The sequence below is a fragment of the Aulonocara sp. 'chitande type north' Nkhata Bay genome, linkage group LG2 (assembly GCF_057382095.1).
Source record: "Aulonocara sp. 'chitande type north' Nkhata Bay isolate Kocher_YH1m ecotype deep benthic linkage group LG2, A_spYH_male_GT1.1, whole genome shotgun sequence".
In the NCBI taxonomy this organism is placed as follows: domain Eukaryota; kingdom Metazoa; phylum Chordata; class Actinopteri; order Cichliformes; family Cichlidae; genus Aulonocara; species Aulonocara sp. 'chitande type north' Nkhata Bay.
In genome coordinates this window covers 31,374,920-31,402,909 of record NC_141345.1, presented here as the reverse complement: position 1 = coordinate 31,402,909, position 27,990 = coordinate 31,374,920, and the positions used below count along the sequence as shown (strand labels likewise).

Below are 27,990 nucleotides of genomic sequence, written 5' to 3'. Positions count from 1 at the left end.
GTGTGCTGGTGCTCCTAGGGCGCATGCGAACTGAGGCCCAAAGGGGAAAGCCTTCCACACAGATCTAAGCCAGCTGCCCTGCTCTAAACACTCCATTGCAAGAAGAATAGAAGAAAGAAGCGACCTGCATGCATCCCCCCTACCAGTGTGCTCAAAGTACACTGGCAAAGCAGCTGCCAGCTCTACAAACGGCAGACAAGCGTCTACAAATTGTAGATTTCGATCTTGCATAGGAGTCCGTAGAAGTGTTACTGCTTCAAATTCTCAGGACTCAAAGGGCACTTGCTGCCCTGAGAGGGGGGCCTTTCAAGCAAGCTGACCTCTGAGGTTAAGCAGAATCAGTTTGTGTGGAGGAGGGTAAGAGGGTACAGGCAGCAGTTAGCAGGAGGTGAGAGGCCACGGTGAACTGCTGCACTTCTCAAGAAGGAGACGACGTCCCTAACCCTGATGGCCACGGGAGGAATCACAACACTTCCCGCTACACCTGAAGACGGCGGCAGCAGCGGCTTTCCTCCTGGGAACTTCAAGGACCCTAAAAGGCTGTACTGTAAAAATGGTGGCTTCTTCTTGAGGATAAAATCTGATGGAGTGGATGGAATACGAGAGAAAAACGACCCCCACAGTAAGTTCTTCCAGTCTCCTTCTTTTCACTTTACACAGTACACAGCACTTCTCGATTTTCTGTTTTTAACATGCAACAGAGAAGAAAGAGCAAAGCAAAAAATTAAATATCGTGGATAAATAATAGGGGGATTATGTGAATTTTCCATTTGAATTATGATTATTCTCCACTTGCGAACACTAAGAACCAAATGTGTGTAGGTCACCTTCTGGAAAGTATAATAACCTCAGTACTAAAGAGTCACGCCTCAGTTTTTATTCATCAGTGGGACTTCTGATGGAACATGCTTAATGTTTTTAGTGCTCCAAATGAAGATCACCATGCTGAGTCACACTGTTAACTGTATATTTTACGTCACAAAAGACAGCAAATCTGAGAGTTCCTGCGTCTTTGAGGCTGATGAAGTTATTATAAAAACCTGTTAAAAAATTATCTTACCCTCAGACCAGTCATCTGTGCCGACATTGAATTAATATTTATTCTGAGCGCCCCCTTTTTTAAGAAAGGGTAAACATTAACGTGATTACGTTAATGGACAACTGTAGCATTCCTCAGTGCGTCACTGTCACTGATTAAATGTGCCCTAAGCTTTTGTAAATAGGAGGGGAGGAGAGGAACATGAAATTTGGATTTTTCCTTGGAAAACACATGCTTGGATGCTTGGAAGTGTATTGCACAAGGTACAGTGTGACATTTCAAACAAATGCCTGATGCCAGTTCAAGGAGTGAGAGGCTATTTATAGGATACCGGTAATTCAATTGCGTTTAATTATACTTCATTATAAGTGTTTATGAAATATCCGGAGAGATTCATCTTGTAGACGACATGAGAAAGTTTAAGGAAGGAATATATTCACACTTCGTCATACAACGGCCATTAGTATTAATCGTTTAGCTTTTTACCAAAATAGTTCTTAAGAGTTATTATGACTTGAGCTGTGCTTCCTCAATGGCCCTTTTGTTAAGGGTCGGATAGAGTTGCCAGCTTCTACAGACAAACCTGCCAGTAAGAATAGGAAATGTTATGAAAAATGTTGCCTAATATATCCTAGGGTCCTCGAGTAGAATTTCCATGCTAATGTAGATGGGACTCTTCTCCATCCGTTTGTGTTTTGTGTAAGAGACTTTTGATCCAAGAACCTTGGGGTCAATTCTGATACAAACTGGACACAACAGGAGACCCCAGAGCACACTTTACAGAAGCGGGGATCAGGTTCCCGCCATTCACAAAAATTTCAGCACATAATCTATCCAAGGAACATCGAACACACCACAGTACATTCAGACCAATTGCTATTTTTTTTTTTGCCTCTTTGATCTGTAACATGAATCACCCAAACAGCTAGCTTAATGATAGACAGATGTGTGTCTACCCTTAATGGGGACTCATTCTAAAGAGATCCCCTATTCACCTCAAGGGGCCCCTGGATTCTTTTTGATTGCTGAGCATATATTGGATGAAGAAAAACAATGTCTCTTTTTTAAAAAGGGAAATAAAAAAATAAATCATTTAAGATCATGAATAAGCAATCTTACAGCCTGCAGGTACTATGTAATGCCATTCTGTGTTTTTTGGTAATTAAACTTAACTATTTGTGCTAATAATAATGTTTCATTCATTCATGGCACATGCATCAGTCAGTGCCATGAATACAGAGGAAACCACAGCAACAAATCATTTGCCAGCAACTGAGGAAGCAGGACCTGATGTTTGGATGTAATGCTTGAAAGATGTTAAACGCAGCATAATTAGACTCATTGTCTTCATTTAAAATGCAAATAAAAAATGGGGAAAAGAATATATACATATTACTGAATTTATCAGGTAAAAAATGTTATGAGTTTAAAAAAAACTACATTTGAGTTTAAGGCTTGCGCTTTTAAGTAAGACAGAGACTTCACTGGCCCAAAACTTTAGTATTTGATAGAGAAAACTGGCATACAAAATATGACATTATGCATTGTTTTAAAGTAACTGTCTGTTTTTACAGGATTCATAAGTTATGTCACAGGAATTGTTTGATTTTGTGGTGGTTTGATTTTGTACCGCTTACCTGTATGGTCCAGAGGCAAAGAAACAAAACCCAAATATGAGAGCATGCCAGGTATTTGGCATACTTGCCTGACTCTTAGTTCTCTCAGCGGTGATTTTCCCAGTGGCATGTCCCTGTTTTGGCACATAAGCTCCCTTAAGGAAAGGAAAGTAAGAAAGTTAAAATGTCTACTAGTATAAGAGTCAGATATTTTGTCAGGAAAATCTTGCAACTTACAGCTCATTGACTTTAAACATAACCTTGTCACATGGTTCAAATGGTGTGTGGGCTTGTTTATGAGAAAAAGGAAACCTTTAATCAAGGTTTCCTTTTTCTTAATTGTTTGTTAATTTAACAGCATTTTCGTTCCTCTGTTTTATGCCTCTTGTCTTTTTGCTCGTTGCAGTTCAAATGTTGAAATGCACCTGCAGCTGTTTTTCTAACAGCTCACTGTTACACTTGCTGTGATTTAATGAAGAAATTCATTTTTTTTTAAAGTCAGCAGTCACTTTTACACTTTGATTAAACGTCCCATCATTAAACAACAACTTGCTCTCTGTCTCTGCTAATTCATCTTCAGTAAAGCTTCAACTCCAGGCAACCTCAGCGGGAGAAGTGGTCATCAAAGGGATTTGTGCAAACCGATATCTGGCAATGAACAGAGACGGACGACTGTTTGGAGCGGTGAGTGACTTGGATCGGTCTTTCCATCAACAAAGCTTGTGCTGTTTCTGTTCCATAAAGGATCTTGCTAATCTGTATGAAACAGACTTGATTAAACTCACAGCTCTGTGACAAGAAGCATTAAGGTTGCAGTGTTTTGGAAACCAAATATTTTCCAGTACTGTGACAAGAAATCCTCCCATTCTAAAAATAATTAAGTTTATAGCCTCTCGCACTGGACTCATCAGAACATTCAAATTATAATAGTAGACCACTGTCGTGTGTGTGTGTGTGTGTGTGTGTGTGTGTGTGTGTGTGTGTGTGTGTGTGTGTGTGGCTGGCAGTTAGCGGACCCAAATTGCAGACTCAGAGATAAATTCAGAACTCACACAGCTTTATTGCTGGAGTTCGGGAAACTAAACACAAACAACAGAAAACTCGTCTAAACTGAACTTTAGAACTTACATGACTAAGTAAACAGGACGCGTACACACAAGGAGGGGATGATAATACACAAGATAATGAGAGGATGGGTGACAGGTGGAAACGCAGCTGGAACAAACTAGACATAATGAGAGAGAGGAAGCAAAGCTGAACATAAGGCACGTGACACAATGACTATCAAAATAAAACAGACAGAGACCAGACAAGGAAGACACAGAACGAGGGCGAGATAGCAGAGAACACAGGAACCAGATAGACACACGACTGGGAAAACAGGCAAATGAACATGGAGGCAAAACAGACTTCCCAGGGAGACACAAATAACTAACACAAGAAACTAGATACTAGAGGACGTGGAACACAGAGGGAAGACTAAGACAGACTAAACATGAAATGGAACTAAATTAAACAAAATTAAGGGACAGAGAACTCAGAAATATAAGGAGAAAAGACATAATATTAAACAACAATTCAAGGCAAGCACAAACTACTGGGTCACAAAGCCGGGACAATGACAGACCACAGTTACGCACAACTGACAAGATGCATCAATCAATGCAATCAATAAGCAAAAGACATAAACTGCACACATTTAAATAAGTCATCTCTGCCAAATCTTCCAAAACAATATATGAAAGTTTCCTTTTTTGTAACAAAAAAACAAAAAAAACCCATACAAATAGTTTTAGTGATGCACTAATATACTGAGTATTTATCCAGCAGTGTGGATACCTGCATGTGAGTAGTTAATAATTATTATTAATAATTGGGAATTATTATAACTGCAGGCTTTTATTAAAAATACTTAAATTATTAAGCATTTTGGGTCTGAAAGACTGAAAATTGAACAGTACTTATTTTTTTAATAAAAAAAGACATTATTATTATTATTATTATTATTATTATTATAATAATAATAATAATAATAATAATAATATTGGAAATACATAATAAAAGCAACAAAAAATTGCAGAAGTTTTTTTTTTAGAACAAATGAGAACCAGTGATTTTACTTTGTTGACTGTTGATGCATATTAAAATAAATAAATAAATAATGATAATTTAATCTAATTAAAGATATGCTGCCTTGCATTACTTGTATTTAGTCTTGGAATGATTCCTAACTGCACTTTTCCCTGTTACTAAGCTATTATAGTTTCAGCGTTGCTGTGAGTAAACCACTCCAGTTTCATGCCAATGCTGGTCTGTTGCCACAGTTGTTGCTGTTTATTGTGGAAGTGTGAACTGTTGGTGACTGATGTGGTTTGGTGGTTGTGAAGGCTCGTGTAAAATCCATGTCATTTGCAAAAGGCATCTCCTCCTAATGAGAAGCTACAGCAGCAGAATGCCACCCAAGGCATCGCTCTGCTCAATAAAAGACCCACGTGATGGTCTCTGCACTACCGTTTGCTTCCAAGAGATTGTGAAAGCAGTCGTTGTCAAGCAAATTAGAATTCACTGACGCTGATGTAACACTTTGTCTGGAAAGTGCCAAATCTAGCTTTGGAGTTGGGTCATCTAGAAAGAGAGGGGATCTTGATAGATTTGTTTTGAATCATATGATCAACAAATACTGCCTATTGCACAAATATATACATTAATAGATATATGCCCTGACTGGTTAATTCAGTAGGTGCATCTGTTCCACTGCTCATTAATGCGTATAACTAATCATCCAGCAGCAAATCAGTGCATTTAGGCACATAGACATGGTTAGATGACCTGCTGAAGTTCAAACTGACCATCAGATTGGAATAGAAAGGTAATTTAAGTGACTTTGAAGGCTGCGTTATTGTTTGTGCCAGACAGGCTGGTCTGAATATTTACCACATTGAGGGTTTAAAAAGGTGACAAAATATCCAGTAGCAGCAGTTTGCTGCTTCAAAAATGCCTCGTTGATGCCAGAGATCACAGGAAGATGGCCAGACAGCTCTCAGCTGATGGGAAAGCAACAACGATTCAAATAACCACTTGTTATAACAAAGGTATGCAGAAGAGCATCTCTGAACGACCACACAGGTGTCACTTTTGTCAGCTACGAATGTGCCTTGTTTTAATATTCTTTGATCTACAAACATTTCCACGAACACATTTTTAGGACCAAAGTCATTTTATTATTGGGAGTTTTGCACAGTGAATTAAACCAGGTAGACTGAGTTGTTGTTCCAGAAAATGTCTTCTGACTAATAGCAGCACAGTCACAGTCAAATAAAAACAGAAACTAAACAAAAGGGTTTAGTTGGACCGAGCATAGGGAGTCAATGCCCAGCATGATTTTGGCCAGACGTTTTCTACAAAGGACAAATCTAAGAAAGAATCTTGGGTAAAAATAGATGGACAACAACGTGGCAACACAAGAATCATACCATTTACTTTAAAGATTGTCATCTTTAGCATTCTCCAATAAGATTCCTATAAGAGTCCTGTTAATTTCAAGTTTCTCTTTGACTGACATCATGACTTGTTTATTTTTAGTGAGGTTCAACTACGGCACACATTGTCCTTATATTCATGGAAAGGTATGACTGTCTTTATTAAATAAGTGGGTTTATTACCACAAATCACAGAGTAAATAAACAACAGTCAAAATAAAGGTTGCATTTAGTTACAAAGTTATTTTAGGTGGAAACTTAATTACAGAATATATTAAACAATCATATTTCATTAAATCAATTATATTAAAGTAAACATTTTCACTCAAAATTCCTATATATATGTATGTATATACAAAATAAAGGATGTGATGAAATGCCACTGTAAGTAACAAGATGCCCCTTAGATTGATTTTTATACAGAAATCCTGTTTAAGCAGAGGATACTGATAAGGCTACTCAGCAAACAGAGTATCTTAAACTATATTACAAACTAGTGTCACAGTCTTCTTAGGTTCTTAGCTCGTGAGTTGATCTAAGTTTACTAGGTGGCACTGTGTCCCAGTAGCTTTCTAATCTGCAGCCCCTGAAATTATACCTAAGCGGCACAGTTAAATCCACTGCAGACAGCATAACAGTTATATTTTATTTGCATTATTCTTCTGTGTCTTTCTCTACAGAGAAGAGCAACAGATGAGTGCTACTTCTTAGAGCGGCTCGAGAGCAACAACTACAACACCTACCGCTCCAGGAAGTACCCAAACATGTACGTGGCGCTGAAGCGGACTGGCCAGTACAAGTCTGGAAGCAAAACTGGACCAGGTCAAAAGGCAATTCTCTTTCTCCCAATGTCTGCTAAATGCTAATCTGGGCTCAGAGTGAGAGATACTGATGTCTGAATGAAAAGATGTGACGGCAATGAAGCAAGCCATCAGCATTGCCCAAAATAGCTGTGAAGCTTTACTGTTAGATCCTAACAGTTATTATTTTATCATAAACATGTCTGCAATTATTCAGCTTCACTTTAAAATTAGCACCATATAGTCATACCTTTTATTATATTATATTATAATATTATTATTACTATTATTATTAACCAGAATTTTACTGTAGACCAACCAACTGGAGCCAGCTGCCTAGTGCATCTCAGTTAAACAGCAGTACAACACAGTGGGTTTAAAAAAAAAAAAAATTAACATAACTCTCTCCATAAGGATTCAAAACAGCTATCTGCTTAACCTTAACCTAATGAAAGTCTAAGTTGGAGTCTGGGTTTAAGTGCAGGGTGTTGGTAATATACTGCATATTTGAGTGTTTTCATAAATAAGAAAACACGTTTAAATCCGACAATAATCTAACTGTATTATAGAAGTCTGAAAAATATAAAATTTGAATTAAAAGAAGAAGAAACACTAAAAGCAAAACCCAAGCATTTCTTCTCCTTTTGAACACGTAGGACTTGGACTGTTAAATAGATAAGTGTTGACTTGGTGAATTGTTGTATTATTGGCTGTTGATTGTGCTTGTTCGGCAAGAAACACAACCTTTAAATCCCAGCACAACATTTTAAAGACATTGCTTTGCCTTGTCATCACCATATTACTGACTGTGAAAAAGTCAATCAGCGGTCCCCAACCTTTTTTGCGCCACGGACCGGTTTATGTCTGACAATATTTTCACAGACCGGCCTTTAAGGCATCGCGGATAAATACAACAAAATAAAACCAGTACCGGTACCAAAAAAAATGTATTCATAACACATGGTAAAAGACCCAGAGAAACAGAGTTAACGCTAAAAACAATAAAAATTAAAAAAAACTATAAAAACCGATAAAACCCCTGAAAACCATAAATTTCACACCCGAGCCTGAACTCTCGCGGCCCGGTACCCTACGACTCGGGGGTTGGAGACCGCTGATGTAAATGACCAACATGGAGAGGAAAACCTATATTCATTGCTGGCAGTTGTTTGGGTGGTAAAGAATTCATTTTTGACTTACAAAGTTGGCAGTTTTTTCCCATTTCTGAAATGAAACTGGAACCAAGATAAAATTAGCTAAAGTCACCACTTATCTCTGACAGTGATGTCATTTTTTATCATTGATTAATACATATTACAAGACCGCCAACTTTGGGTTTTGAACATGGCCACCAAGACGTGTTAAATAAAACATTTAAAACTGCAGCAATGCAGATGCAAAAAGCATCCTAAAATTTGCAGTGTGTTTTTAATCCAACCGGTTACACTGTAATTCTTCAAAAGTAACAGTCCAGCTATAAATACATTTTTAATATTTGACTAATGGTGACAACCGTGCTTCACCATATCTGGCTACAATGAGGTGATCTGTGGAGCTCCTATAATTTCAGTATGGGAAGCTGTCTGTAATATAACTGGTAAAACCTCCCAGAGTAAACAGCAGGAAGCTCCTCCATGTTGAGGTCAATCTTATCAAAGCCGTGCTCCAGGCCATGAAGCAGAAGACTGGCTAAGCGAGAGGTGATGGGCGTGGTCTCGCTGGTTTTGGCCAGCTCGCTGATGTCCAGCCACTCGCAGCGTAGACACTCCTGAGTGCAGAAGTTGATCTCGTAGGTTAGCGGGCTCAGCCGGCAAATGATGTACATGTCAGACATGCCGAAGGCACCGGGGTGGTTGTGCTGCTGCCGGATACTTAGCAGAGATCTGAACTCGGAGCGAACACCAGTTTCCTCAAACACTTCACGAACAGCAGTCGTACCTGAGAAAGATTTATTTAACATTTATACATGGAGGCATTTAAAAGACTTTGATCTAGTAACGATGATCCAATTCCACTGTCAGTATTACCTTGCAGATGGCGTTAAGAAGGGAAAAAGGAAAATACACATATATTTTTGAACATTTGATGCTGCTTTTCGGGTTGGGTCATGTACATAATTTTAAAGCTGCTTTTTAAAAGAAAAGGTGAATTTGAAGAATTTGCATATATATCATGTGCCTTATTTTGTATAGTTCAAATGAATGTATATGTATCATCTTTAAGTATAATGTTACACTCCAAAGAATTTAGCTACATGTACTGTATTAGTTCTTTTGCTCTGTTGAGCGTGACACTCACCAATATTTTCTCCTGGATCAGACAAACCACCGGGAAACTTCCAAGCATTCTTTGTCTGAAATTCCAGAGCAAAGTTCAAATTTAACTTCAATTGTGATATATGGCACTGCTGTAAATGTATCTTAGATAATTATCAACATGTACACTGCAACAAGGTCTATTTCAGTCTTAGTCTAAAGTCACTTAATAATGCCACATTTTGTTTCCTCTGTTAGAAAATGACCATGGATCAAGCTGTAATAATGAGATGAGAAATGCTCCAGTCTGAGCATCCTTTCATGTTATGTTTTAGATTTATTTCCTCACTCTGGAGACTTTTACATTTGCTGTGGTGAAGTATGTCTTCCACAACTGTTTCACCACTTACCTTTGATATTTAATGACAGTATGCTGCTGGTTAAATTATGATGTCTGTGTATATATATTTTTGTAGTTACTTAAAGAATGTGCTGCGCTTTTTTTCCCTTGCAGATCCTCTCTTTGTGAGGAACACAAATGCACTACGGCATTTATTTTCATGTATTGTAAACCAAATGCTATATTTTTGGAACGGTTTCTAAAGTGTGCTGGTAGAAAGAAATAAAGAGACTTTGTGTAACAATAATTGTTGAGGTTCTTAAAAAGTCGAGCGTCTCTCTCTTCCCCACAGAAGGACACGCAGCGGAATGTAAAATCATTCCAAAGAAGTGCTGTAAGAATGCTGACCGTACGCAATCTGTTCACACTAAATCTACCGAGAAATGCTGCGTAAATGTCATTGCATGATGGTTAAACACTCTTACCATTACCTCATTCAGCTCCCTGATGGATATAATTACCTTGAGCCCACTGGGAATATGTAAGTTGTCCTGCAAGAGTGATAAAGTTTGGTTTCTTTTCAGGAAGTTCATAACCCTTAGCATGCTCTGAACAGACTCGGCCTGTAAGGAACTTTCTACTGCCAAAGGGCCAGACTGTTATAAAGCTCGTTTCCAGTAAACAGCTCGATAGGGAGGAGGAAAGAAGGAGGAGGAGCAGGGGAAGAGGAGATAGAAGACTCTCTACACTTCCAGGCCACTAACTGCTCGTCTCTGCTTTGGGACAAAATACATTACATGCTCCCATGACTGTAGACTGGTGCACATGTTAGATGTAAGCAAAATCTGTCATTTATAATGCAACATATGGATATGTTAAGATCTGTTTCTTAACTTAAAAGAAATGTTTTAAATATAATATTTGTACCTATACCTCAGTATAATAACTGGGTTAATAAATCTGGATCTTGCATACATAGGTCAAACCTCTTGGATCAGGACTGCAATAGTTTCTGTTGGGTTTGGCACTGATCACTTCTTTTATTTCTAGCAGACATTTGAGAGATGTTTTTTGCATGTAGAGGTCCAGCCTTTTGCCACTTTGCTTTGACAGTGAACAATGGTACATGTGTTGCAGTTAATGTTTGTGGAACAAACATGCTCATGTGCTGGTTTTGTGGCATGCCAGCACAGGTAATACTGACATTATCTGCAAAGCTGCTGAAAATGTCAAAATATATAGTAGATAGTAGTGAAAAAACAGAAACTCTAATGTCACCTAATTGTTTCTGTATTACTTAATTACTTCACAGAGGACTTCATCAGGAGGAAAACTGATAGCACTTTTTATCTGTCTAACATATAATATGATATGTTATCAAATAGAAACAGGCGGCTTTGCATTTTGCAGCCGTTTTCTGCTCATTACAGAGAAACTACTACAGATGTTTCCATTTAATAATCCAGACATTACATATAATATTTACAGTATTGCTTTTAAACAAATTAGAATGCTCGGAACCTAATGTAGGATTAATTCAAGCATTATAATATAGTAATACTATCCAAATATGCCTAAACATCAGTCAATATTACATTTTTACGATGAGATTATTACAGTTTAAACTCTCTATATACATTCTCGTTTCTGCCTTGTTACCCTACTGTTACCACTGAGCTGTAATAAGATGCTACCAGAAAACTCTAAATTGGCAAAAATGTATGCCATCGACTTTTTCCAATGCCATCCAGTGGCCTGAATAGGAGTCTTTGCTGGGCCGCTTTTGGGCCCAGGACCTTATATTTGACAATCTTAATGTATGAACCTGTCTCTATTAATTACAAGGAAAATACCACATACTGTAATAAAAGATGTACACAGCCACCATAATGTCAGACTTTGGTTTGAAACCTTAAGTTCAGGAAGTTGGCTGTTGCTGTCCTGCATTTCATTTTGGTTTCTTTTTAACTGACCATGATGGTTACATAGTATGCTCAAGATCAAAACTACCTGACATCAGATTTTCCACTAGTTTAGGCTGCTTATTTGAAAAGGTCTTAACATCTTATAAAGGACATCTTATGAGAGTAACAGTTCCCAAATGACATCAACATTACACAATCACTTTTCAAAATTGCCAGCAATCTTGTTTGGGCTGACCGAAAATGCAAACAAAGCTGTGTCGAAGAGGATTCAAAAGAGGCCTGTTGTAAGTTAACTTCAAAACACCATGAGCACTACAGCAGGGCTCTGTGAGAGCTTACAGACGCACACAGAACTGTTTGAGTGCATTCAACTCATGTAAACATCATGTTTGCTTGAGGTCAGCTAATTTTGTGTTGAGCTATGTTAAGTGTGAATGGATTTCCAGCCAAGGTTTGAGTCAACAGAGGCCCAAGTTACTAAATAAACAAATACTAATCATCCACATTTTAACAGCAGCATGACTGATCCATCAGTGGTTCATTTGTGTGACTGATATTGGACAGATCAGCTTTTAGGAGGATATAAGATGTGTAGATATAAGGTGTATAGCGCATTTAAATAATAAAGTCAAACAGATACCTTATTTCTGTCTTGGACAACAAGGACCTTTCCACTGGACTCATCAACAACTGCACCTGGACAAAACAATCAGTTAGAGCAGGGCGATATGGCCAAAAATATTTATCACGATATATATTTGAAAATTTGCGATAACGATATAACCGACGATATAATTGATGCGAGACAAAATACAACTCCACAACATTACTAGCGCAAAAAGACAACCTTCCATTTATTTTCACTTAAACAAGAAGCTGGTTTTTATGTACATTAAAGCTTTATAAAAATGTAACAGTGCAAATGCAAATTCCTTGCTGAAAGTTTAACCAAAAGGCATTTCCAGTAGAAATGGGCTGACACATCCTGAGCATAACCATATATAATATCCACTGAAGTTAAAAAGAGGTGCTTTGCAACATTAAACTGCAGTGTGCAGTACGTATTTTTCGGACCATAAGGTGCACAGGATTATAACGCACATTAAGCGAAACAAAGCAGTCAGATAAATCAAACTTTATTAAACTCATTCTTCTTGCTTCCTCCACTTCTGTACCATTGATTCATTAATGTTGAATTCTCTGGCAGCTGCTCTATTCCCATGTTGTTGCAGTATATTAATGACTAACCTCGTATTGTGGATGGATTATCTCAGTTGTTCTCCTGACTGAAGTTTGGTCCGTTTACAGCATCCTGCCATGCGATTGCATTTGTCTCTAACCATGAAGAACCTTCACGTTAACTTTTATAAGTGGAAAAGTGTTAGTGTTCGTCCTCCAGCTTCACTGTTTATGTTATGCTAACATAGCTGTGTCGCTAGCGATCACGTAGCACATCATTATATACCAGCTAGCCCAACTTCAGTAACCCTACAAACGTCACTGCTGTTTAGTTTCCTGTCTTCATTTATGTTGGAAGTGATAGCAGAGCTGTACTTTGATTTTTTTCAGAAATCTCTCAGTCAGAACATGCAATATCATGCTTAGGTAACTAGCGAAACTAGCGAGCTAACTTCCGCTAGCTTCCTGCTAACTTCTAACTCCGTTAAATGTAATAACTTTTGTTTTCATGGATGCCTGGAAGTTAAACTTTATAGTTACACCTGGTAAAGCAGCAATGCTGATCGTTTTATTAAAGATGAAAGAATTTAGACAGTTTTTAACTCTAAGTGATGCTGCAGTGTTGTTTGACCTGAAGCATACGGAGTTTAGGACCCAGATTACTCCCAGATTTAAGAGCATCTTAGTCCGACAAATACGACAATAACGACGGCCGCTTGCATGTTCTGCAAAAAAATGTGCTTTGTTGTGTATCTGACGGACAAACACCAAACCAGTTCCACATCACGGAAGTTGCACCATTTTTACAAACCAATTCTGGTTCATCTGTTTCACTCAACAATCGGCCATGTGCGTATGAAAACAAAGGCACTGCGCATGCGCGTTTTACTCCCATTCTATCGCGATATTTCATTTTCCTATCGTTGCCTAACATTATACCGGTATTACCGTGAACGGTATAATATGGCCCAGCCCTACAATCAGTCAGACATTAATTTTATATATTATTCAAGCACCTGTGTCCCTATATGCTGGTTCACATTTTGCATATAAATCGTAATAATTTTAAGCAAAATGTGGTGGTAGACTGGCACAAAACCAATCATTTGGTTGGACACATAACACATGCATCATGTGGTGAAGAAGGCCGCTGTCAGGTTTCAGAAGATGACGACTGATTTGTTCGTTTTCTGTTTTGCTTCAAATCTCTGACCTACAAATACATCAAGATGGTAACAGTCTGGGCTGCTGAGCTGGACAAGCTTGAAGATTTGAGTAATTTGGTGAACTAAAACTGTAATGACTTGAGGTGGTTGGCACTGTTGGCTCAAAGCAAGGAGGTTCTGGGATTAAATCCAGTCCAGGGCCTTTCTGTGTGTTTGCATGTTCTGCCATGTGTTCCTTCAGTGTACTCCAACATGCCACAGTTCAAGGACATGCGTGGGGCTAGATTAATTTGTGACTCTTAACACTGACTGTATGCGATCTGCTTGTCTGTCACTATGTGTTAGCCCTGTGATAGATTGGCAACTTGTCTACAGTGTACCCTGCCGCTCCACCTGTAACATCTACATTAGGCTTGAGGCGCTCCTGTAAACTTGAATTGAATAAGTGGAAAAAAATGGATGGATGGCAAACTGTAAAGGTAATTATCCTAAAGGAATTTACAGTATGCACTGACATTATTGAGGTCCCACACTGCAAACATCTAAATCAGTCTATAGCCACAGATCAGGACCCACAATTATACTGAATTACATCCAGTAATGTAGTGACAAGATAAAGAAACATATCACAAGCTTTGCTGCAGAGAACAATTGTTCGGGGCAAGACAGTAATAACATGCTAGTCATCTCTTGTGTCTAGTTTAGCAGCAATTTAAAAAACAATAAAAAAGAATAATAAAAATAAACTGTAACATGTTCTATTTACAGTATAAAAAATGTAAACTGTGTTTGACAAAAAACTGCAATAGCATTATTTTGATATATTTACGTTGTGTTTACGTCATTAGCTATAAAAGATCAATATAACGTCGCCCAAAAAGTGGTTACTTTGCAACTTTAGAGCTTTAGATTTGTCACAATGTAACCAGTTGGTAATTTTATTAAATTACCAAATTATGATGTAATTTTTTGAATGGTTAGTCTACAGTGTAGCTGCTGGTTTAGTGGCCAGTTAAAGAAAAACAAAACAACCAACAACTCTGAATAACACTTTTTTTTTTCAAAAAATGATGACAGTACCAAATACAGCAAATTTACAGGGCAGAAAGCCTTATGAGGAACACCTGTCAGACACAAGGATTGATGCGATCTATTGATAATGTATAAAATCTTGACATCAGCTGATTACTCATCGGCACTAAATTTAAAGTAATACTAGCCATACATATAGAATATCTCCTGAAAACAACAAATTTTAATGAACTGCAAATCTTCTAAATGAACAAGACCAAGACTCAGACAATTTCCAAAAACACAAGGTTAACTAAAAATTGTTTCTGTGGAACAGCAAATTGCTTTACTTTCTACAGTTACAAAGTCTGAGTGACTCAGCTGAGAAATTTGTGGACATCCGACTTCAACATTTACAGTTTTTCTCTGATGTTTCTCAGCAGCTAGTGACTAAGCAAGGCAGTTATGCGCTGCTGACAGTTGAGGAGGAGGAGGAAAAATGAGCCACTTTCTTTTCCGGTTGCTCTGTCTGACCGACCAAGACAAGCCTCCTCAAATGAATATCACAGATGCGTAAAGAGGGATGTGTCTTGCTAAAGGCTTGACTTGGACTTCCAAGTGGAAATTGATGTCATCCCCAGTCCCTGTGCCATATGGCGCAGGAGGAGGCCTGGTTTCTGCTAAAGGAGGCTATCATTATTTAGCCCTCAGTCCAAGAAATAAAATGGTCATGAGGAGCGGGGAGCAAGAATTACAGTACGAGACAAAAAAACCCCCTGTGGATTCAATAGAAAAAACTGTTTATCACTTAATTGTATAGTTAAACTTTGAGCCACTTACTTCATATTTCACACATTTTTGTCTACTGTCTACTACTCTTTGGTATCGCAAACAATTACAGGTTCATGCTCTTATCTTTACATTATGAGGTCATTATGAATCTGAGCTTCAAGCCCACTAAGTTTTAAATATAAAACAGTTGGCAAGCGTCTTCAAACTGTATCCTGGAACCAAGGAGGAAAAAGCAGGAGAAATAACTAAGAAGAGGAAGAAGGAAAGAGTAACAAGACAATCACCCAGCATTGTTGTTTACTTGTGATTACCTCTTCTACAGATAAAACTTGGCATCAATGTTAATGTAAAATAATGCTTGATTCAGGTTGGTGCCGCTGTAGCGATTGATTAGGGAGAATCAAATTCCCTTCCCAATGGAAATTAAAAAAATACTTACAAATATGAAATAAAAACATATATTGAAGAGTGGCAGTTAATTTGAGCCCTATAAGTGTTTTTCCACTGCATCACAGAGACATGGAAATTAGTTTACCTGGACCACTGAAAAAAGGCTCTGCTAAGTGTGCTGAACAAAGTGAATTTCCTAGCTTAAATAAAAAGGAACTGAAACCTCTGCCTAAATAACAAGCTACAAAATGAAGAGACTACTACAGGTTTAGAGGAGACACTAAAGTGTCCCTGCCCACCTTTGTAGTTATCTTAGAGATTTAATCAAAGGCTCTGCAATGTGAAAAACAGTTGTGTTTTTCCCAGTAACTTTCACTCTTTTGTTTTTTGTTAGGGGTCAAAGCCAAGGCCATTATGACTTTCAAATAACTTCTGACATTAATTGACAGTGTTATTAGTGAGTACTGTTTTGGGGTACTGGCCAAAACTACGATAAGAACCAGTTGTGAAAAATAACCTTTTTACTCTCTTATTGGGTAAAATCTGAGTCTGGCAGGACATCAGGCGTATGGATGACAGAGGATTTAATGGATGACTGCTTTCCAATCACGAGTTATACTTTTGGCCCTATTGCTGTATCTTTGTGAAAATAATCAAGAGCCACAGTCAGCACACACATAAGGAAACTGGAATCTAAACAGCTGTGTATTTCAGATTCCTGAACCCAGTTTCATCATCAAACAAATCTGGCATCTAAAAAAGGGAGTTTCTGGTCCCCATTCCTCAGAAAGATGCTCTGGACATGTTCTGACATGCTTTAAGTGCATCTACTCTTTGGTAAAGGTATGAATGGCACTCTGCCCTCTGCTGGACAATCACAAAGTTAGCACTTGGGCTGAGCAACTCCTTTTCCTGTTGATCGTCTCTTCACTGTCAGTCCTGAGTGAATTTCCATTTGCGTAAGTGAAATGAGCCAGAGTTAAAAAATGCAAATCCCAAATGACAAACAAGCTTTTATCCATTTAAAGATGATAACAAACTACTGGTGTTTTGTGTTAGCACCAAATGTAGGTCACAGTTTACTCCAGCTTTAGCTGTTTAAAAGTGATTTAAAAGTGACAGCAGAATACAGTTTGATTTTTCAACACTTTTACATCTTTTGTCACATCTGACAGATTCTGTCACACAACCACTCGCAACACGCAAGGCACTCATCATATTAGGAAACAAATGCGGAGGGCAGTTGTCATCGCTGATGGGTTTACATAGACTTTGTGTCCATAACAATTGTCATTTGGTCTAATGTGCTCGGCTCAATCATCCACAGATGAGATTCTCTCTTTCACAGCACAAACTCTTTCCACTGAGAGGTTGATGTAAAAACTACCAGGAGGCGACAAGATATGATCAAATAGTTCAGCAGCTTTACTCAGAAAACCTAAAAAATTTTATTTATTTAAATGTGTACACTTCTGGATTGGTTCCAGCTCTACGGCTATTTTGTTTAATGACCCTCGCAAGTATCATCCAGATCACTTGTTCTTGGACATCTGCCACGGACCTCAGACTTGTACAGAGAGAATCAAGGGTTATGCATTCTGAATTCATTCCACAGGGTCAGATGTCCCGATGGAGTTCTGCCTGAAGGAGAACATTTGACAGAAATAACCAGAACTTTGCTGAATTTCATTGTGCAATCCAGCACTGGCATATAACAATGAAAACAAGGGGGTTTTTTTGGCAACAAACACCTGTTCTACTTGCCCAGTTTGACTCACTGCAACTTGTCCTTTTCCCTAAAAGGCAATTCAGGGAAATTCATACTGGAGAAGATACAGTACACACTGTGGACGCAAACGTTCAAGTAGACAGAACAAAACTTGAGGTTACTCTATTCCGTAACCCCCGTTCTCATTGGCTAGCAGTCATGACACTTGCATCAGGGAGGGTCCACCCTCCTCCCTATAAAAGGGTGTGATGCAGCATCACCCGTCATTCAAGATAAATTCACCTCTTCCTCACTTCGTGCAAGGAGGGTGACCTTGTGAGACACCTCACACATGTTATCAGAGAATGGGGGTTACGGAATAGAGTAACCTCAAGTTCTCTTTCAAACATTTGTTTCAGTGTCTCACTATGGGGATATGCAGACTTCCGTATTGCCAGATAAGCCCATCTGAACAACTGACCGCCACCTTAGGAGGTCTCGTGGGGACCCACACAATGTGGGCTAGAGATGGTGCAGTGACAGACCCGTGCTGGAATAAGCCAATTGGATTGCCTCAAAAATCCAGTGGGAAATGCATTGTTTGCTAATGGGCTTCCCAACACGTGGTTTAGGCCAGGAAACAAACAGCTGATCCGACCTCCTGAAAGCCTTTGTTCTCTCTATATAGGTACACAAAGCCCTAACTGGACAGAGAGCATGTAGGTGCTCCTGTTCAGGGGAGGAGACAGGAGGAGGCAAAAAGCTTCTTATTTTATTTTTATTTTTTTGCCTGTCCTGTTTGGCTCTTTTGCCATCAGAATTATTGTCTAAAGGCGAAGAAAGATGCCCAACGGATTTACTTTACCAAATTGACCATCCCAGCCTTGCCGTAATGGTCCATTTGATTCACCTTTTATTGTTTATTTTATTTTCATTTACTGAATACGGGACAGACTTGACTGGGGGAAAGAAGGGGAGAAAGAAAGAGGGAAAGAGAAACAGCTGAAAAGGGGGACGGGGGAGAAGGGCAAAAAACAAAAACCAACAGAATAAGCAGAGAAAAAAAAATGCATATATCGATCACCTGGATCACCCCTGAGAAAGAAAAAAGAAAACAAGCAGAAGAAAACGAGAGTAATAGAATAAACAACATCACGATGATATATGGGAATATGACAGTAAATACTAAATATTAAACATTATTGTGCAGCACATAAGATCAACAGAACACAGTGTGCTTTGAGGTAGGAGCCAAAAAGGGTGTAGTTTGTGTGTGTGATCACCCGTGTGTACACCTGTGAGCATGGACGTGCTTGTTTTTTTAAAAGGTTCCTTCATGTAATAATCTGCTAGAGGGTGTGGGGGGGGGCCACAGCCCCGTCCTCCAGGGCGTGAAGCAGGTATGGAGGAGATCAAAACTCCAGACATCCAGAGGCCCTCAGAACACAAGAGACCAAGGAAGACCAACAGAGGGGCAGCCGCGCCACTGTCCCAGAAAGAGCTGAGGAGAGTCCCAGATGAGGGCTCACTCAGCAGCCGCGGAGCAGAAGCCAGGGGGGGTTGCAGTGACGCGCCCGTGAGCTCCGCCAGCAGCCAGCTGTGCCTGAGTGACCGAGCCCCAGGCCGAGAGGCCGGGGGCACCCCACCTCCGAAGTGGCCCGAGCGAGCCCCAGGCTCCAGGCCCCGATAAGCGGCCGCCAAGGAGTGAGCCGGTGTGTACCTGGACGCCCACCCCCGGACACAAAGAACCACCAACGCACCAATGTCTGAGGGAGTCCGCCACCGGCAGGGGAAGTGGTGGTGGGGGGAGATAGGCCTCCAAACCTTGGAGGGCCTGAGATGTCCCCAGAGAGGTGGCGTCTGATACCCAACCTGACATATAGACACAGACATACAGGCACACACAGATACAAACATCCATTCCCACCCTCATGCTCTCATATGCACTCACTCCACACTCAACCAACGTGGAGACAGACATAAAGAGACGCTGTACACACGATCACACTCCCCAAGCTTACTCTACGAACCGGGTCTAGGTACCCTTGCCCCTGGAGGGGGGAAATGCACCCAGACCCAGGTGGTGTTACCCTTTTCCCTGCGGTGGGGAGAAGCAGACCGCCCCGACTCCGCAGCAGCAGGGAGGCCCCACATTCCAGACCCCAGTCCGACGGCCAACTCCTCCTCCTAGCCCCCCTGCTCCAGCAGGCCGCAGAGAACGGGGGTGAGAGAAGACTCCAAACCTCCCTCCACCCGCTCATTTTAGTGTTGATGCATGTGTGTTCTAAGGTGCATTTAAAACCCAGGAGGGCAAAAAGCTTCCAGCTCCAATGGGGTGGATTGGAGATGAGGATTTTTGGGCACAAAGGCCCCCAGCACATGTGGGGACAAGAGATTTAGACACCGGGTGGAGCCGTTGTTCCCCTTTCATAAAACGGTAGACTAGTTGGTGATGGCTCACTGGGCCATCCACGAAGCCCACATGACAGGCTGAAATGGCAGCTAGATATACTTTAATTGTGGAAAAGTATCTAACAATTCCTGGAGAAAGGAGAGAATTGTTGTCACAGAGCACTGAAAGGAGAGAGTGTGAGACTTTCCACACCACTCCTCAAATACCCTCCACTTGTTCTCATACAATGATCTTGTGGAGGGGCCTCTAGCACTGTGAATAGTGGTTATAACACCCTGGGGGGAGTCCTGCCATCCTCAGATTCAACCTCTCACAGGCCAAGCCACAGAGCGAGGTGCTCGGGGTGAGGGTGAAAACTCTCCCCCCTGGCTTGGGAGACTAGGACTCGTCGGAGATGGAGAGGAAAGAGTTTGCTCCACAAAAGGGGCATAATCTCCGCTAACCAATGGGACCTCGTCCACCTTGGGGCAATCAATATCATTGTTAGCCCTCTCTCTTTCACTCTGGTTAGAGTGTGAGAAATTAAAGAAAGTGTCTCAGTGCTAGAAACGCTGCTATCAATTCTAACCAGTTTATATGAGCAGCCCTCTGTCGTGAGTCCCAGTTGTCGCTCACTTTTTACTCTGTCCACAGAGAGACACACTCTGTACAAGGAGTTTAGAGCTATTCCTATGAAAGAGATGGCCTGAGCTGGCTGCGGGACACTCTTTTCATAGTTTATGGTGAAACCCAGAGCCATCAGGTGATCCACTGTCAACCTGGTACGCTCTCTTCCCATTATGGGAGACCAAATGGCACAACCTGGTTCTCATACATTCTGCCCTGAAACGCAAATCTCAGGAATTTTCTGTGAGGCGGGTAAATAGGGATGTGAAAATATGCGTCCTTCAGGTTTATTGATGTAAACCAATCGCCTGGGTGCACTACATGCGGCAGAGTGGTGGTTGTCAACATCCTGAATTTGTATGACCTCAGATGCTGATAGGTCCAGTATCGGATGTAGTCCCCCTCCATTCTTGGGCACGAGAAAATGCTTTGAGTAAAAGCTTCATTACCTCTGGTCCTCGGGTATTTCTTGTACTGCACCCTTTGATAGCAAGGTAGTTATTTCTTCTTGCAGAATCCTGGCTGATTCGCCTTTTGCAAGAGAGAAAATCACTCTGTGAAATCTGGGAGGGGTGGTTGGGAATTACAAATGGTAGCCTCGCTCTAATGTTCTCACAACCCACTCTGACACAGCAAGAGCTCGCCATCTCTCTATTCTTGCTGACAGGGGCCCCAAAGTCAGGCACTCCAAAGTACATGGGACTTTGGCTCCCTCTTGTGGCAGAAACTGGTCCTGTAGCCCAGACCCAAAAGTGCATGCACAGGTGGCCCGTGCTTGACCAGCGTTCATGGGACCGGACACCACTTAGGAAATCGACCCTGGTGGTGCCTGGGGGTGTGAAGGCATTATGTTTTTCAACATATTTTCTGTGTTTTTCACACATTTTTCCTGTGCCCTTGGCAACATGCCTGGATGCAGGGGGTGAGTTTTTAATAAACAGTGTGCTTTTGTGAGACTGTGACACGCTTGACTCAGCTGAACAGTGTCTCGTCTCTTTGTTGGAATGTGCTCTGCGGGATCCAAATCGAGTCCCAGGCGCTGGAAGACGGAGGCAGAACACACTTCTCCATACTGAGTCCTGAAGTGAACTTGGAGCCCGGGCTGGTCCGGCTCCGATCTCCCTGTGGGGAGATGTTAGGCAGTTTGCTTCTTCTTGTGGTCTGACTGCTTGGCTGGTGGTGGGGCACCCTGAGCGGCACCAGGTGGGACGTGTTTCCTAGGCCAGTAGGTCTTAGGGTTCTGCGATCCTAGGGGACACTGGGCCGCAACCTGTGGAGCTGGGCGGCAAGGGATTTTAAATGTCGGCACGCCGGCTGGACAGCTGGTGACCTGAGCGATCGTAGACGGAGGTGCAGCCTGGGTCTTCCTAGGGAGACACAGCTGCAGGGCCCTTCCCTCTTTCTTTTTTTCCTCACACAATCTTTGCATGGTAGCAACGGTGGTCCCTAAAAAGCCCAGTGGGGTTGATGCTTTCATCCAGAATGTCACGTTTTTCTCTGTCCGAAAGTCCCAACAGGTTCAGCTATCTTGAGAGCTGAGCGCTCTGCCCGCCGCTTGTACTGCTGCTCTAGTAAGGTGGAGACACTGGTCTGTAATGACGCCCAGCTCTTCCCACAGCTTGCTAGCATCGGGGTTCACAGCAGTCTGGTCCTGGAGCTCTGCCGAGTAGGCTAGCAGGAGTGATGAGGTGTTCAATGCCCTCACGGTGGTGGCAACTGATTTATACGCCTTGTCAACCAGGGAGGATTGTAGAAATTCGGTGGAGATGAGAAGCCACCAGATTCTCCACTATGGGAATTTGGTAGATGCCCTTCTCCTTCGTTCCAGCGCAGTCAAATGCCACTACTCCCTGCACGGGGTTGGGTGACAAAAATGGCTTTGCCCAGCAGCGTGTGACCTTGTCCATGCATTCGGGGATAAGTGGCAGTACCTGCTTAGTAGTGCGCTTTGCTTTAGGGAGCCTTTTAACCTTGTACCTTGAGGTGGAGGTCTCCGTTGTCACTGTGGGCCATGGGACTGCCAACTTTTCAGCTGCCTGTTTTGCAAATAGCTCCATACCTGTGTGACTGTGTGCCGGGGTTATCACAATCAGACCTTGTGTCGCAGTATTCTGACCAGAAGGGGCAAAGAAAACGTTGTCATCCTCGTCTGAACAAGATGTTACGATGCTCCCTCAGAGGATTCTATGAGTAGCTCGTCATTATCCTTCAGGGAATCAGACAGCATAGCTTCACAGCTGACCTTAGCACTGTCCACCAGCTGGAGGATGATATCCATCTCATTGCCCCAGCTGGTACCTGGTGTGGCTGACTCAGTGTGCTCCATCGGTGCGCCAATTGGAGACAGCATTGGGTCCTTCTTCGACAGGCTAGCCTGGTGGGCTAGCCTTCGACAAAGGCAAGCGCAGAGTTTGCCTGAACCCAGTGTGGGCGCTTTGCAGCCCGAGGCACATCACACAGGCCTCATGTGTATCTGAACCTGAGATTGCGCATCTGCAGGGACAAATTCTGGGCAGCGGTTTACAGTCTGCCATATTAAGGAACCTTGGTGTAGCTTGGAATGGCTGGACAGCTAACGCTGATCTTTTTTTTTTTTTTTTTTTTTTTTTTTTTTTTAAATCGGTCGGGTAGCTATGGTGAGCTAGTATGACCTGGCTAGTGTGGTGGCTAGCTCTTGTGGTACTTGGCTTGGTGACCATGTGTAGCAAGGACAGTTAGCTTGGTCAGCTAACTGTTGTGCTAGGTGTGTGATGGCAGCTAACACACTCTCCAATCTGGCTCTGTAGTGAAGAACAGGCAACCGGAAAAGCGAGCCGTACTAGCACCTGGTGACCAAGGTGTTAGCTTGCTCGAGTGGAAAGTTAAGCAGGCACTAACGCTGACAGTCAGGAGAAATGAGGTTTCTAAGAAGCGAGAAGAGGAAATTGAATGACGGGTGACGCTGCGTCACACCCTTTTATAGGGGGGAGGGTGGCACCTCCCTGGTGCAAGCGTCACAAGTGCCAGCCAATGCTGGCTGGAGTAATGCCATAGAGGCTTCTGAGGACAACGCTGAGAGAGTTTTCCCCATAATGAGAAACCGAAACGAATGTTTGAAAGAGAACTTCCACAGAGTGGCCGTAAATGCAGTGATGTGAAAAAATGTCAGCCACCTTCCTGAGATCTTATTTTTTTGCATTTTTGTCACACTTACATGTTTCAAATAATCAAAAAAATGTAATGTTAGACAAAGAAAAAAAGGGCATTTTGAATAAATACAAAATAGTTTTTAATTGATGATTTCATTAGATTGAAATCCACAGCGATGTGAGAGACTCATTGTGAAAGAAAGACTTCTCACAAATGCTTGATTGCAGTTCTTGTTGTCGAGGGTGACGCAACCAGTTTTTAGCTTTACTTTTTCACATAGCGCCACGTATGTTTGGATAGCTTTTGTCTCTTAATAAATTAAATCATCACTTTACTCGAGTTATCTTTGTCTATCATTATAATTTGTTTCACAGTATGAAACATGTAAGTGTGTAAAATATGTTTTTAAAGAAAAAAAAAACCTTTTTCACAGCACTTTAAAGGTGTAGTGGGCCAACATCCCTCCTGAGATGGGTGGAAGCCTTGTGACCAACAAACAAACGTCTTACCATTGTGCTTGGCAACAAGGATTTCTCCACAAAGCCCTAAGTCATATTTTGCTTGGAGATCAAATACTTATTTTACTCTGTGACATAAAAATCTGTTTACATTTTTTATGTAATTTGTGTTTTTTCATTATTTCTGGCTGATTTTCTGTCTCTCTCCATTAAAATGAAACTACCATAAAACTGAGAGAATGTTCATTTCTTTGTAACTGAGCATACTTACAAATTCAGCAGGGGTCAAATAATTATTACCCACACTTTATCTGTATTTTAGCATATATATTATTACTCTTTGAACCCACTGGTTTGATTGGATAATCTTAACCAAAGGTCCACTTCGTAACTCTCTTATAACTCAGTCTTATGGTTTCCAGTGGGTTCTGGCCCACTGAATCACTTTGCATTTTTGAGACATGTGCTGTAGCCACTGTAGTTTACTGTAATGGTAATAAAAGGACCTCAGGTGAGACTTTTCCTGTAAAAACTGCTTCCAGAGTCAAGAGGAGTTTCCCCCCCCCTAACTTTCAGGGCAGAAATCTCTACCTGCCACTCCAATTTGGTGAGTTGCAAAACCTGGAAGTCTGCTCTCCCCCTCTCCCAGCCAAAGAGCCAGCATGGCGTAGTCGTTTCTGGCATGATGGAAGGTGAAGCCGTGAGCCGAGGCGGCGGCAGCGCATCGACTCAGCGAGATGGGTACTCGAAGCCACACTGCTGCCTTCCCCTCTGCTTTCCACTGAGCTAAAGAATCTGCAGAGTTCAGATACAGTTTAATTTTGTATCTCCCATAAACTATAAAGTACATAAAGAAACAGTTAATATGTTGCAGAAGTGACATAATAAAAAGTGAAAAGCTTTTAAAAGGCATTTGCACCTAATTGAATTGTGAAGACAATCTCAAGAGAGAGATGTGAAAAGATAAAGAGAGAATGACAAACAGCAGACACGTTTCTGGTGGAAGTAGCTTTCATGTGAGTAGAGTTTAAAGATGGACAACTGAAAAACAGCTAACTGGATTAAAGCAGCCACAAAAATAGATAAGGGACATTTTTAATTGCTCATTGAGAGTTTTCATTTTACATTTAAGTAAGATAGCGAGTGCTGGCTCAATGAAAGGGAGAGCTGAAAAAATAAAGAAGAACCATATGAAAACATGTAAACCCCCGAAGATGAACTTTCAGTAATTGCAATGTAATAACAATAGTATCAATGTTTTAAAAGTAATATTGCTTTTGCTCGGAGAAACAACACAGAACATATTTTAAAAACATTTTATACCCCAGACATGCTCCCTTGGCTTAGATGCTATGAGCAATTTAACATTAAATATATAATACCTTATGTACAAACAGTACCGGCCTATTATAGATAACTGTCAGACCACTAGTTAAGACAGGTTGATGATTTAAGAGCTTTTGGGGTAAACAGGATGCGCGCATTGCCTTCCCTCTCCTCCTACACAGCAGCCAGAGTTCAGGGCGACAAACCTTGCAGTAAACCGCTGAATGAGCTCTCGCTGATGTCACCCGGCAGTCCGACCTCAGCCAGGTTCACTGTCACTCCACCGAATCGGTCCACTTTCCCCGTTAAAGCGCTGACCCCGTGGACTTGCTGAAGCTGTGAACAAGTTAAAGTGCAGGAAAAGGCACGGGTAGCTGTGCGTACGGGAAGAGACATGTTATTACAAAAGCGGCCTCTCGCCAACGGCAAAATTCTGGCAACAAAGGTACAGCCAGCCATATTACCGTAACACGATAAGTAACCGAATAAAAGCAGAATATATTCAGCTGACAGCCGGTAAACGAGCTGTCTAGTACAGTTGCGTAAACGTCCGTGCAGGAAATTGCATAAATACCGTAATGAACCACTAAAACAGCCCTGACACGTGAACCAAACTCTTTTCGCATTTCTTTTAGATTACTTTAGCTTGGAACGCATGGGTATTGTGTTAAAATTGGCCAAAGAATCTGCCAATTAACCCATGTAATTCTGTAAGTGATCGGCTTTTTTGGCTACAAGCTATTGTTAACTATTGTTAGCTCTTGTTTTGCATTCTCTAACGTGCCATCTGCTGTTCATTAGCTATCAAAAAATCCGGAGCTTCTTGGCTGTTTAGTAGAGCTATGCCGAATTTAAGAATGCACCCAAGCAGTAAGAGCAATAATTTTATTTCTTTCATTTTGTGATTCTACTAGCTTGTAAAATCAAATACGTAAAAGTAAAGAATTTTCCAGCGAAATTTCGCATTGCATTCTCTCGACCTCTACAATCTTATAGAAACGTTTTCTACGAGAGGTTAATATTTTTCAGGTATTATTTTTATTTTTGTAATATGTTATATACATATATATTTTAAATACCACACACAAGTGTTTTAGAATTAAACAAATACAAAATGCTGCTGCCAACTGCCAGGAAGCGCTCGTATATATGTGGATTTACGGTAAACGAAGGCGGGACTAAACGCTAACCAGGAAGTTTACGACACCGCTTGATGTTTACACATGTTTCTGCTTTCACGTGGAGAAGCTTTTTGCAATTATCATGTCTTCAAAGAAAAATAAAAGCAAAACAAAAAAAGCGAGTGAAGGAGATAGCTCCTTCTCATTGAAAGAGGGCCTAAATGACTCTTCAAGCCTGCAAACATCTCGCACCGACGGAGGAAGCTGCAAAAGTTTGAACTGCAACTCTTTCACTGTCATCGACTTCATTGAAAAAGGTAAGAAGACGAGACATGAGTCTAAACATTTAACAGGCTGTATTATATAAATCAGGTATAACCCCCGTGCAAACGAAGCTACCTGTACTATGAAGATGGAAGTCCCAGCATGGCGCTTGCTGCACTCACAGGACCAGTACTCACTGATGCTGCTGGTCCATTTGTTTTTCTCCAGAGTCGTTTTCTGAGCTTTGTGCCTTTATTCTTTTCATTTGTTTGCAGCATTTGTTTGTGAACTTGTTTGCATTGTTTAGATTTGCATTTGTGGCTCTTTTTCTCTCTCTTTTTCTTTATATTCACTGGTCATCCATTTCCCAACACCCTCCAGAACAGTCCAGCTGCTTTAACAAATCTAATAAAAACATAGTTCTTACTTAACCTCTTATCCCAATTCCTGCATTTTTCTAATCACTTACCTCGTTTTGTCTCTTCCTTCTTTCTGCGTGAGGTAAGAGTGTGCTGAAATTTCTCTGCTGCTGGGAAGTTTATTCCAGTCAGCAGGAAAGGAGGCTCCAGCAAATTGCTGAACCTCAAATTCAGGAGGAGCAATGCCTTGACCAGCACTCTGTGTGCACTTTCTAGACTTAGAGAAGGCTTATGTACATTAGGTGCCTAGAGGCACCTGATGTACTGCAGGAGGATGGGGTCCAAGACCTTCTGTTATGGGCAATTGGGTCCTTCTGTAACCAAAATGAGAGGCGTGTCCTTATCCTTGACACAAACTCAAGCACATTTTCAGTGGGTGTGACTCTGCCTGCTTTGCCACGTGTCTCCAATCCTGTTTTCATGGACAGGAATTTAAGGCATGGCTAGGCTGAGGAGGGCATCCACTTTGGGAAACTCAGAACAGCACTTCTGTTTTTAGCGGATGATGTGGTTCTGTTGGTTCTTTGGGGCATGACCTCCAGTATGCACTGTTT

The 27,990-nt window shown here is 41.1% G+C and overlaps 3 protein-coding genes across 5 annotated transcripts in view; 2 read left to right on the top strand and 1 right to left on the bottom strand.

Moving 5' to 3' along the window:
• The first annotated feature begins 30 nt into the window (after nt 1-30).
• fgf2 (fibroblast growth factor 2) lies at nt 31-9,855 on the top strand. The gene is made up of 3 exons (XM_086259004.1): nt 31-622; nt 3,236-3,339; nt 6,815-9,855. Exons 1-3 carry the CDS (start codon nt 448-450, stop codon nt 6,998-7,000), a joined length of 465 nt encoding a protein of 154 aa, XP_086115130.1. The 5' UTR covers nt 31-447; the 3' UTR covers nt 7,001-9,855.
• nudt6 (nudix (nucleoside diphosphate linked moiety X)-type motif 6) lies at nt 5,854-26,359 on the bottom strand. 2 transcript variants are annotated; one of them, XM_086258990.1, is made up of 6 exons: nt 25,839-26,359; nt 24,898-25,101; nt 12,095-12,150; nt 10,051-10,080; nt 9,233-9,287; nt 5,854-8,872 (listed from the first exon to the last, which is right to left on the bottom strand). In XM_086258990.1, exons 1-6 carry the CDS (start codon nt 26,089-26,091, stop codon nt 8,493-8,495), a joined length of 978 nt encoding a protein of 325 aa, XP_086115116.1. In that variant the 5' UTR covers nt 26,092-26,359; the 3' UTR covers nt 5,854-8,492. The 2 variants fall into 2 exon arrangements, with proteins under 2 accessions (XP_086115116.1, XP_086115108.1); XM_086258982.1 differs by lacking the exon at nt 10,051-10,080 and having other exon boundaries at nt 25,839-26,353.
• Nucleotides 26,360-26,827: 468 nt separating this feature from the next.
• Nucleotides 26,828-27,990, top strand: part of afg2a (AAA ATPase AFG2A) — a 111,486-nt gene continuing 110,323 nt past the window's right edge. For both annotated transcript variants that reach the window (XR_015124414.1, XM_086258971.1), the window contains exon 1: nt 26,828-27,070. Coding sequence is in view for 1 of the 2 variants with exons in the window: in XM_086258971.1 (XP_086115097.1) it covers nt 26,896-27,070 (175 nt within the window). In the remaining variant the exon portion in view is untranslated. The remainder of the gene's footprint in view (nt 27,071-27,990) is intronic.